This window comes from Stylophora pistillata, chromosome 13, assembly GCF_964205215.1.
Source record: "Stylophora pistillata chromosome 13, jaStyPist1.2, whole genome shotgun sequence".
Lineage (NCBI taxonomy): Eukaryota > Metazoa > Cnidaria > Anthozoa > Scleractinia > Pocilloporidae > Stylophora > Stylophora pistillata.
In genome coordinates this window covers 14141291-14153705 of record NC_142531.1, presented here as the reverse complement: position 1 = coordinate 14153705, position 12415 = coordinate 14141291, and the positions used below count along the sequence as shown (strand labels likewise).

Below are 12415 nucleotides of genomic sequence, written 5' to 3'. Positions count from 1 at the left end.
TGTGTAAAATAAAAAGATACATAAACAATAGCTGTAATATAGTATAAAATAAGACTTACGTCTAAAGTTAAGATAATGTCACGGTTTATATTAATAATTGATAGTATTACCTAACTAATAAAATTATAGACCTAAACATACTTCCTTTTGGGAGGAGCTATCTTTTACAGAATACATTAGAGAAGTCAACGTCCCTGACCAAAGGAAGCTTCTTAATTATCCTGGAGAAACTTTTGACACTATGCCCGTTACGGCACTCGATTGGCAGGTAATTCCACAAAACTGAACCTCTATAAATGGAATGCTTTTTGATATTCGATTTAAAAGGTAGGATTTCCAACTTAAGACTGTTCCTTAAATTATATGAGGTTTGCGATTTCACAATATGTGCTGTCATACAGGATGGTAAATCATTGTGGTACATCTTATAAGTTAGTTTCAGGACAGATTATATATAAAAAGTTCTTAGAGAGTCCCATTTAGCCCTGGTAAGGACTTCCGCTGACTGTAGATCCTTAGCGAAATTGTAAATGACTCTTGCTGCCCTGCAGTGTAATCTTTCCAGTGAATCGAGGTCGTCTTGTCGGTTAGTAGCTCCCCATATGAATATGCCGTACGTTACTGCAGGAATTATAACTTTAAAATACAGGTTTAAGAGATCCTGTGTAGGTAAGAATCTGCTCTTCTTCATAAGGCTTAGTTTATTGGCAAAACTCTTCTTCAGTTCCTTTATATGAGTGGACCAACCAAGCTTATGATCATACATTCTGATTTCTTTGGGTGTGTCGTTAGCCTGTTCTTCACGCACCAGTCATACAACTCTTTTAGGGATTGATTTAACGCAGCTGCCACTTCGTCTATAGTCTTTCCAATACAGTATACGGTGGTGTCGTTGGCATACATATAAATAGACCCTGACTGGATGGACGCTACAAGATCGCTTGTGTACAAAGTAAAAAGAGTCGGCCACAGGACGCTCCCTTGGGGGACCCCAGAAGGCATCGAGTGGAGGCTGAATCTTTGTCCGTTTAAGACCGTATACTGTAACCTGAATGTAAGGTAGCTCGTCAACCAGTTTAATAAGGGTCCGCATATTCCAAATTGACATCGAAGCTTGTTTAGTAGGATGCCGGGATCTACGCAATCGAAGGCTTTCTTGAAATCAATAAATGCCACGCCCACCACATAACCGGTGTCTATTGAATGTCTCCAGGTTTCCGTTAAATGGACGAGCAGAAGCTCAGTAGAGTAGCCCTTACGATATGCCCATTGATTGTCTGTTACCAGGCGATAGTTGAACACATGGTCGACAATCGTATAATTAACACATGACTCTAAGATCTTGCTTGGCACGCTGAGGATGGAGAGAGGGTGATAGTTTCCTCTATCCGTTTCGTCGTCTTTTTTATGTGCTGTAGTTAGTTTCTGAGGAAAGCTTTGCCAGGATTTTAATGAAACTAGCACGCGACGATTTTTTTTCCCGAAGGACACCCGAGAAGGTGGAAAGTAACCTTGAGGTTCACCTTCTAAAAACCATACTCCCACGTGCTAGAAATATCGAGAAATGAATAGCTTTTCCCTTGTGACGGTCATAACTTTGTCCTTTTTTTTTTCAGTCATGTCTGTTGAAGCGGAAAAAGGTGGCTCCATCTGCTGGTGGACGAACAAATGGAGTAAATTTCGATATCTATCGTTTACGTCCACCAACATGGCGGCAATGACGTAAAGTGCAAACCACCTCTATCAGTTTCTAAATAAATTTCTATTTTGTGTCAGAGTCATAGTAAACCAAATTTCCTTTATAGAAAAGCTGATGCTCAACATATCAGTTTTCTCAAACGTTGCTTCGACGCTTTTCTCTCATCTGAATGAATGCTTTTTGACAAACATCACGAACTCACGTAATTCATGTCCAAATATTCACTTAGCGCCAGCGCAGAGGTTCTCCATCCGCGCAGAGCCGGTTAACAGCAAATAGTCCTTTGCACATTCTTTGTACCGGTTTGCGCCGGTTTCGCTACTTGTCTAGTCCGCTACTTGTCTAGTTCGCTACTTGTCTAGTTCGCTACGTTCAAGTTCGCTACATGGTTGTCTCGAAACTTCAGACCCATTATTTAGTGATTGAGATTTATGTTTTACCGCAGTTAAAAAAAGAAAAGTGATTGAGATTTATGTTTTCATGAATATTTAGGGCCTATCCGCACTAGCTACAAATTTTCTGTCATCACCTACACTGTATAAGTGCGAATGGTTTCTCGCGACTTGACAATTCTTCGAAGCCGACAAATTTTCCGACGTGCCGCCAACAAAATTTGTCCTGCGTAAACCTTGGCAAAATCGACTAAATAAACAAGACCGTGATAAACTTGTCGATCATTTTTCGTAAACGCTAACACCAGTGTGGTAATTGAACTGATTTCAGTTTACCAAATGATTGCAGTGATTGTCTTTCGTTGGGAAACTCGCGAAGTTTAAAATTTCAGACAAATTAAGATGAATTCTGGTAACTGGAGTTTGAATCCATACGAAATTTAAAGGGGTCCGAAGTTTCGAGATCTTGAGACTTCAGACTACAAAACTTCAGATCCCTTGACCCGTTGAAAAAAGATTGAAATTGTAAACGCAGTTTTATATAATAGTAATAATAATAATAACTTTTATTTATATAGCGCTCATATCCTGAGCTCATGGCGCTTTACAACACTGTGCGAAGGACTTTTACAGACTGCTAAGCAGTTTACAATCAAATAAAGGCGAATCTAACAGATGCCCCCTCCCACCAGTTCCCACTAAACAGGCCAGACCACATCACAGTAATCTCGTGAGTGGGTTCTTTAACGTCCCTTGCCTAACCAAATTAACTGATTAATAGATGCGGGAGACGGGACCTGCGGTGTATTCGTCCTTATCCGAGAAGATTAGAATGTCTATCCATTTCTTGATGATATAGAAAGGTAGCACATTCTCCCTAGTCATTTTAAGACCCTGAGTGTTGGTCCAGCCGGGGCTTGAACCCTCGACCTCCCGCACAACAGTCCGGCGTTTAACCAATTGAGCTAAGCGGGAGGCGAACTTGAACGTAGCAAACTAGACAAGTAGCGAAACCGGCTGTTACCTTTGTACCATTCTATATTTTTACAACTGACAAGGAGAATTTGCCTAAAGATTACGCATCTTTGGATGGCGATCATTTCTTTGTTCCCATCAGACCTCATTGTTTGATCTGTGGTGCTGCCGTAAGGACAAATGAGATGCTACGACATTATCAAACTAAAAATAAATAAATAGGGTATCCGTAGCTTGGTCATCCTCGGAGACCCAGGGGCAGTGAGTCGATTTCAAGTTAAGGGCAGAAGAGCCCCTGGGGACATTGTCCTACAAGACTAGTTCCAAACGGTCGCAGTCGTTCTGGCATCTGATTGGTGCCAGAAAATCTTTGAAAATCTTTGAACAAGCCTGTTGCTCGCTATGTTTGTCTCGGCCGTGCGACGAAGCTTTGCCCGAGGGGAAAAGTTTCAGTCTCAGCACACAATGTAAGAGAAATCGATCAGATTGTCCGCGAAATCTTACCGGAAATTATACTAAATACTTTCGCAGGTATCACAAGAGAACGAGTTTAAAAGTTTGGGAGGTTCGTATAAAACACAATGGTTGAAAGCATTGATATGTCGCTTTAAACGTTAGATGAGATATAAGCCTAAATCTTTCAAGATTTTTTTGTATAATTTGCTGTCACTGAAACTTTTCGGCATATGGTATTTCGTGGACTGGACTGGACTGGACTGGACTAGTAAAACGCGGACTAGTAAAGCGCGGACTAGTAAAACGAGGACTAGTGAAACGCGGACAAGTAAAACGTGGACTAGTAAAGCGCGGACTAGTAAAACGCGGACTAGTAAAACGCGGACTAGTAAAACGAGGACTAGTAAAACGCGGACTAGTAAAACGCGGACTAGTAAAACGCGGACTAGTAAAACGACAACAACAAAAAAAACAATTTCATACGAAGGCGATCATAAGACTTAATGGCAAGCCAATTTAGTAAGTGACAATCCCTGTTTGACTTTTAAGCTGCAAATGGGTTTGAAATGCGCCAGATACAAACGAATTTATAAGTTTACCCTAAGAAAGAATTTATTCAGCACCAGTTCAAAATCCTAAAATACACTTTCGTCGTAAATTTCACGGCAGAAACGCAGGGATTCGATGAATAAAAGTCGCATTAAATCTCCTTGTGTCTAGGTAGAAAGAGTCTCATTGACTTCAGCTTTTCGGTGGAAGAAACACCGATTTACACACGCCATTACAGAAAACAAACAAGCAGACTGACAACCCCCGGCCAAAACACATATTTGCATTCACTTACAATTTGACTTTCCGTGAAATTTTAAAACGGAACAGAGGTAAATCTTCGAAGATTAATCGTCGTTGGAAATAAAAAATACTTTCCGTAAGATCTCTAACTGTTTTTCTTTTTACGAGAAAATCGTCGCATGATAATTTAACTCGTGTGTGTTTGTCATACCAGTACTGCTGTTTCTTCAAAAGCGTATGCTTCTTTCTTCTTCAATTGACAGGTGTCACATCGTGACAGTTGCTTATCAAAAAAATGTTTCGGCGAAAACATCCTCTTTAACTTGAATAACGCTTGTTTTCTTTATAACTCACTCGCCATCAAATTGTGAAGTTCAAGGAGGATTTTCCCGTAATTAAACTCGTAATTGTAGCCCTAAATCATTCGGGTTCTTTTAGCAATCATTGTTTTTATGCGTTAGAAAAAGATAAAAGTGTTATTCACCAGCATAGGTCGGTCTGTAATGGGAACTTCTGAACTGTTCGTATATTTCTGAACTGTTCAAAAATTGGTGTAGCATCCTGGATTCTTTAAGGCTCGGGTCGCATTACGACCGAATTGTTTACTCTAGGGATTAAACTCTGTCAACACAAGCATTTTCTAATGCGACCCAATTTTTATGGTTTCCTAAAAGTTTCAAAATTCTAAATATCATTAAAGACGCCGGTGTGCCTGGGTGGGGCTGACCGATTTTGCCAAATTTTTTTGAAACGAAAGGACCCGCGCCCGTTGCGGACGAAGTTGTCATTTGTGCGTGCGTGTGAAAAAAGATAAAAACCAAAAAGAGCGGGAAACACATATTTGCATTCACTTACAATTTCACTTTCCGTGACATTTTAAAACGGAACAGAGGTAAATCTTCGAAGATTAATCGTCGTTGGAAATAAAAAATACTTTTCGTAAGATCTCTGTTTTTCTCTTTAGTTTACGAGAAAATCGTCGCTTGATCAGTTAACACGTGTGTGTTTGTCACACAAGTACTGCTGTTTCTTCAAAAGCGTATACTTCAATTGACAGGTGTCACATCGTGACAGTTACTTTTCCAAAAAATGTTTGAAAATTTGTTCGGAAGCCTTTTAACTATCTTTACACTGACAAATAAAAATATTTCGGCGAAAGCTTTCTCTTTAATTTGAATAACGTTTGTTTTCTTTATAACTCACTCGCTATAAAATTGTTCAGTTCAAGGAGGATTTTCCCGTAAATAAACTCGTAATTGTAGCCCTAAAATCATTCGGGTTCTTCAAATTAAAGAGAAAACTTTCAACGAAAGATTTTTATTTGTAAAGGTAGTTAAAAGGCTTCCGAACAAATTTTCAAACATTTTTTGGAAAAGTAACTGTCACGATGTGACACCTGTCAATTGAAGCATACGCTTTTGAAGAAACAGCAGTACTTGTGTGACAAACACACACGAAATAATTAATCATGCGACGATTTTCTCGTAAAGAGAAAAACAGAGATCTTACGAAAAGTATTTTTTATTTCCAACGACGATTAATCTTCGAAGATTTACCTCTGTTCCGTTTTAAAATGTCACGGAAAGTCAAATTGTAAGTGAATATAAATTGTGTTTTGGAGTCGTCAGTCTGCTTGTTTGTTTTCTGTAACGGCGTGTGTAAATCGGTTATTCTTCCACCGAAAAGCTGAAGTCAATGAGACTCTTTCTACCTAGACACAAGGAGATTTAATGCGACTTTTATTCATCGAATTCCTGCGTTTCTGCCGTGAAATTTACGACGAAAGTGTATTTTAGAATTTTGAACTGGTGCTGAATAAAATTCTTTCTTAGGCTAAACTTATAAATTCCTTTGTCTCTGGCGCATGTCAAACCCATTTGCAGCTTAAAAGTCAAACAGGGATTGTCACTTACTAAATTGGCTTGCCATTAAGTCTTATGATCGCCTTCGTATGAAATTGTTTTTTTTGTTGTTGTCGTTTTACTAGTCCGCGTTTTACTAGTCCGCGTTTTACTAGTCCGCGTTTTACTAGTCCTCGTTTTACTAGTCCGCGTCTTACTAGTCCACGCTTTACTAGTCCGCGTTTTACTAGTCCAGTCCAGTCCAGTCCAGTCTACGGAATACCATATGCCAAACTTTTCCAATCCCGTGAAGCTATTTCGTCGCACGGGCCACGCAGGTATGTCGAACAACTGGCGCTTACGCATTTTTTTGTGCACGCCCGGCCAAAATCTAATCTAATCTTCGCTTGAAAAATTAAAAAGAAAAGCTGAACGGGTAAACTTTTGTTTATTAGATGTGGGTAGATAACCCTGTATTAAGCTGACATTTGCAATAAGGCAAGCTCGCCCTTTTCATCCAATATTTCTTTGTCTTTGGTTTTGTTTTCCCCTAAGAAAGCAGCATCGATTCCCAATGATCAAAGGTAATTAACTTGGTCTTCAACTATCGACAAAAGAGGTGAAGTGACAATGACCAAGGGACTAGAAGAGGATCCGTGGCCTTTCGAGCTCAAGAATTTGAACACTCAACGCAGCAGTTGAAAGATTATTATATCAACTTTGTTGATATATCCAAATTATTTCGTTACTCCCACCGACGCAGCCCCAAACAGTTTCTTTCGAAACTATCAGCCTTTATTCAGTTGAAAGATTAACTTTCTTCAAACCCCTTCGTTAACTGTCCGAAAACATATCTCCTTTCCACGATGTTCTCGATGATTAGTTTTTGTTCAGATTTTAATTAGCTAACCGGAAACACAGCTAAGCTTTCTTTAAGCGCTTGCTGGAGGTCGTCCACGTACTTAACGTTCTCTGCAAGTTTGCCCAAACTTAGTAAAGAATTTACTACAAAGCAACGATTAGAATTTGGCGCGCACAGAAAGCTACGTAAGCGCCAGTTGCTTGACATACCTGCGTGGCCCGTGCGACGAAATAACTTCACGGGCTTGGAAAAGTTTCAGTCACAAGAAATTGTACAAAAAATCTAAAAATATTTAAGCTTACATCTCATCTAAAGTTTAATGCGACATATCAATGCCTACAACTATTATGTTTTAAAACGAACCTCGCAAACATTTAAACTCGTTCTCTTGTGATACCTGCGAAAATATTCAGTATAATTTCTGGTAAGATTTCGCATACAATCTGATCGATTTCTCTTACATTGTGTGCTGAGACTGAAACTTTTCCCCTCGCGCAAAGCTTCGTCGGGCTTAATTTCGTTCAGTCTGTTATGTTTATTGTACGATTTTAGGCCGTTAACTAACGGCTTAATTTCGTTCAACAGGTAGTTTATATAATGGTAGATTTTAAGCCGTTAACTAACGGCTTAAAATCGTACAATAAGAATATAGTTATTTAATATTTTTTATTATATATATTAAAAAAATATTATATTATTTAAATATTATATTATTTAATTTACGAAATTATCATACCGACCGGGATAGTGGCTTAAAATCTCACAATAAACAGACCGTGATAGTAACATATTATGTCATTATATATATTCCCTCGTCGCACGGCCGAGACAAACATAGCGAGCAACAGAGCTTGTTGTATATGTGCGTGTTAAAACACACGAAAGGACTCCAAACGACACTTCCCTCTGATTGGGCAGAAAAACACAAAGATTTTCTGGCACCAATCAGATGCCAGAACGACTGCGACCGTTTGGAACTAGTCTTGTAAGACAGTGTCCCCAGGGGCTCTTCTGCCCTTAACTTGAAATCGCCTCACTGCCCCTGGGTCTCCGAGGATGTAGCTTGGTATGAGGTTTACCGTACCCTCTGTAGAAATAAGTTTTTCGTATTCCACTACTGGCCTTTTTGCGGGAGATCACACAACAAGGGGAGATCGCTCAGTAGGCACCACTCGCTTTGCACGAACTGAAACTCTTCACGATCTCCTGGTACACAGGATTTGCTTCGATGGACTCACTTCGGGTGTCAAGGATTATACAGTTTAGTTCCAATAAGTTTACTCTTGAGAAAGTCGTGTTTCGCGTCACGAGCGAGGGACAAAGAAGGCGGTACGCAGGACGCGTGTTATGATGAACTTCGTAATGGACCTTACTTGCCATAGTCTCCCTGGGCCAACCAACTACCCAACCCAGCAGCTTTCTGGACAGGGGCGATACAAAGGAGGGCAGTTTAGGTTCTCCAGGTTTGGAACTGTAACTGTCACAGGCGGGAGGAAGGCGTCTTGGAGTACTGGTGCGGTTGCCCACGGTGGTAAATTCAAAGCGTGCGTGACTATTTCAGCTGGTACCTAAGAAGTTTGGAGGGCAGCCGCGCTCTGTGCAACAATGTGCGCTGTGCCACTAAAGGCGGACAGCTAAGGAGCGCGTCCGGGAACTCGCGACTGCCAAAGCCTTTACTACAAATTCTTATTCCCCATGCTGAAAACCGTCCCCTTCCGTTGGTTTTATCAACTGGGTTGATAGAGTAAATTGGCCACCGTAAAGAGTTGACGTTTCGAGCCCTACGTCAGAGCCAATTTTACTTTATCAACTCAGTTGATAAAACCAAACTTACCCCCCTTTTCCCACTTCCATGATAACTGCTAGGGCGGCCATAGTTCTGTTGTCACATGTTATTAAAACCAAATCGTGCCACGTAGGTATTCCGCCAAAACACTTCCCTTTAATTTGGTATGACAATGGGAACAACTGCCCTATTTTAAAATTCCTGCTTCGATGCTGGGAGAGTAAACAATAAGTGTAACTGTAGTACAAGCAATACTTTTGATTCCCAATAATGCTGGGGCCTGAGAGGCAGGCACTTGCCATAGGGTTGATCACAACAATGCCTTTATCTAACCACTGAAGACATAACCATGCAGAAGACAATCAGGATAGAAAAATAAGTACTTTTATGCGAAAGAATATCCAATTAATAGCAAAAAAACCTGAGAAGTAAATGAAAGGAATTCACATTCTGTGAATTACATACATCGTTCCAGAAACACCATAAATAAATATAAATAATGATCAGCGTTCTTTCATCAACGTGAAGAAGACTTTCTTCCAATAGTACAGCGAAAGAAATCGTAAAATTAACAAGGGATCGGAAATGATTCTTCATTGTTTTTGGAATTGATTTGTGACCAAGGCAATTTCCTTGACGACTTCCCGGAGTCGGTTCTCGAGGTACGCCTGGAAAAAAAAAAAAAAATTCACGATCAGGAAATAACTCTTTAATTTTTTTATTTTAGCACGTTAGACACCGCTTTCATTCAAGGTGGTTGTACATGTAAACAAATCGTAGCTTTCCTTCTCCGCACTGACTTTATAATCAGGAAACTTGTTCTAAAAGTATGTAGCTCGTTAGAGGCGACACCTCAGGTACAGAAGCTCGATTACCAGCCGCTGTTCAGGAACCGGAGCCCGCGTTCCTCCCTCCTTTTCGTTCCTTCCTCTTCTCGGGGAGGAACGAAAAGGACCGGACTCGAGAGAGCGGCGGAAATAGAGCCTATCGGATACACCCCTTCTTCTCCAGTTGAGGTTCAAGTTTTCGAGCGTCGTGGCTAAGATTTGGATTAAAAACTCAAGTTTGTTATCGTGTGATAGATGATGAGGGCTTATAATCTAATTATTTTAAAATAAACCTACTAGTCTTCTCAGTCGTCCAAAACTAAACAGCAAGACAGAATCGCATTTTTACTTTATCTTGTTTACAACTGTACATTGTTGGGCTTCTTAATTTACTCACTATCTATCATGAATAGCAAGTAGCGTTGCCGGTCGGTTTGCAACATTAAAGATAGAATGTTTATAGATTGGTACTAAATTGGTTACTAGATTGGTCTAAAACGAAGACCATGTGGTCTAAAATGAAGACCCTGTGGTCTAAAACGAAGACCCTGTGGTCTAAAACGAAGACCCTGTGGTCTAAAACGAAGACCCTGTGGTCTAAAACGAAGACCCTGTGGTCTAAAACGAAGACCCTGTGGTCTAAAACGAGGACCCTGTGGTCTAAAACGAAGACCCTGTGGTCTAAAATGAAGACCCACTGGTCTAAAACGAAGACCCTGTGGTCTGAAAACCTTTTTTTTTTTTTTCAAGGAAAGGCTATACACTAAGCTAAAATGCTCTGATTTCTGTGGCGCATAAATTAAAATGTCATTTGAGCGCGCGACCAACTTGACAGTTACGTTATCTCAGTCGGTACAACACATGTCAAACGCAATAGACCCTTCCACGGTTTTATCGGCCATATTGGTTGGGGGTCAAACAAAACCTCGTTGCGTAGCAACGAGCCATAGAATCTCTTATGATAAGAAGACGCGCATCGCTACCCTCGTTTAAATTTTCGCTTGGTTCAGGAACAAAAATTAATATTAATCGCTGAAAAAGGGAAGACATCAATAAAGGCGAGTGATTTTTTCTCCTCTCGGCGAAAAACCTTTTCTTCTCTGCGTTTTATGGGAACATTGAGATCGTTTTTCTTTGGACGTGACCTCGCGGCCGACATAATGCCAGAAGGTCAGAGTACAGCTTTTCCGAATGACTTTTTGTATTTAAGTAACTTAATTGTGCAGAAGAAAAATTGAAATAAATGTGTTTACGTGCTTTTTAAACCTTTTCGTCCAGACAGGCTAACATACTCTTGAAAAACCAATAACTCGGCAAAGAGAAACCCTTGGTTTAATGGGTTTTGGAGATTGGTGTTCTGTCGGCGGCTGTAACAATGATAGAGGAGATCCGAAAAAATGGGTCATCCACTCACATGTACAGAAGTTATCGTTCCACAAGCCCAAGCAATCATTAATTGAAGCATGGTCTCGACAGGTTCAGAAGGGAAGAAAATATTTTTCAATAGGAAAGTCAAGGGAGAGTGTTGTCGTCTGCTTCAATCATTTTCGAGACGGGAAGTCTTCAGTAAGCAATCCAATACCTACTCTTTTTTTGACTCCTTTTGAGCATTCAAATACTAAGTCACCCAAAAGGCGGCGATTATCAACATCGGTTGATAATAGTGATACCATCACTGCAAGTGACGAATCGATGAAAAGTGGAGACGATTCCCTGGGGTTAAAACTGTGAACAGCCTCTGCACAAATAACCAGAGATGCTGATGTTCGACTCCATACTGGCATGCGAAATACAGATGCTTTCAGAACCTTATTTGAGTACTTACTTCCACCATAAATCCTAAAATTTAAAACTACACAATATCGATGGCTAAAAAACATATTGTAATTTCCCAACTGAAAGAAGTGCTTTTTTAAATACCATTCTCGCACCATGGCGGACACGAGGTCACCTTCAAACAACATATCAATCTGCCCATAAAACGCAGTGATAAAAAGGTACTTCGCCAAAAATTCGGCACTTACTTTTAGTGACGCCTTATCTATGTTCCCAATAGATTTGGAGACGAAGATAAGCGATTTTCTCTCTATAAAGTTACGATATTGAGTGAAGGTACCGACGCGCGTCGAATAATTACAAAAGAATATATTGCTTGTTGCTACGCAACGAGGTTTTGTTTGACCCCCAAACAATATGGCCGTAAAAACCGTGGAAGGGTCTATTAAATTCTAAGAATATAGAAATCTACGTTTTAGTGACGATTTTGGTATATTTTGTCGTCACAAATATTCTATTTTTCAAATGCATATTGAGCAAATTACGATGAGGTGACTTCACTACTTTGCTACACTGTCTTTATCATATAAAGGCACATAGGTCATCTGTACGTGACTAGTTAATAGGGAACTTAAGCAGTCAGGATGGCAACGCCAAGGAAGACTTCGATTAAAAAATAAACCTCTACTCTTAGTTAGAACTTCAAAAATAGCTACATGAGCTTACTGTCTCATACGGCGCCACAGCTCAACTTCAGTATGACGTATAAAAGTAGCATTGAGTTCCAAATGGAAATTAAAATAATTTGCCGTCGCGGTTTCGGCTCGCAGACGACGCAAATGTTGGCGATTTCACGTTGTTGTTTTACATAGGACGGCTAAGAAATGTACAAAGTTTCAAAACGCACGTGCTGAGCTATTGTTCTGCCAGTTAGATCTCTTGTTTTTTCACGTCCTCGTTGCCGTCGCCGTCGTGGTTGCTTAAGGTCCCTAATTTCTTCACCACAGGC

The 12415-nt window shown here is 40.1% G+C and overlaps 1 protein-coding gene across 3 annotated transcripts in view; it reads right to left on the bottom strand.

The window, feature by feature from the left end:
- Positions 1–9165: 9165 nt before the first annotated feature.
- Positions 9166–12415, bottom strand: part of LOC111321782 (uncharacterized) — a 31916-nt gene continuing 28666 nt past the window's right edge. For all 3 annotated transcript variants that reach the window (XR_015994540.1, XM_088742796.1, XM_022924749.2), the window contains one exon: positions 9166–9471. Coding sequence is in view for 1 of the 3 variants with exons in the window: in XM_022924749.2 (XP_022780484.2) it covers positions 9397–9471 (75 nt within the window). In the remaining 2 variants the exon portion in view is untranslated. The remainder of the gene's footprint in view (positions 9472–12415) is intronic.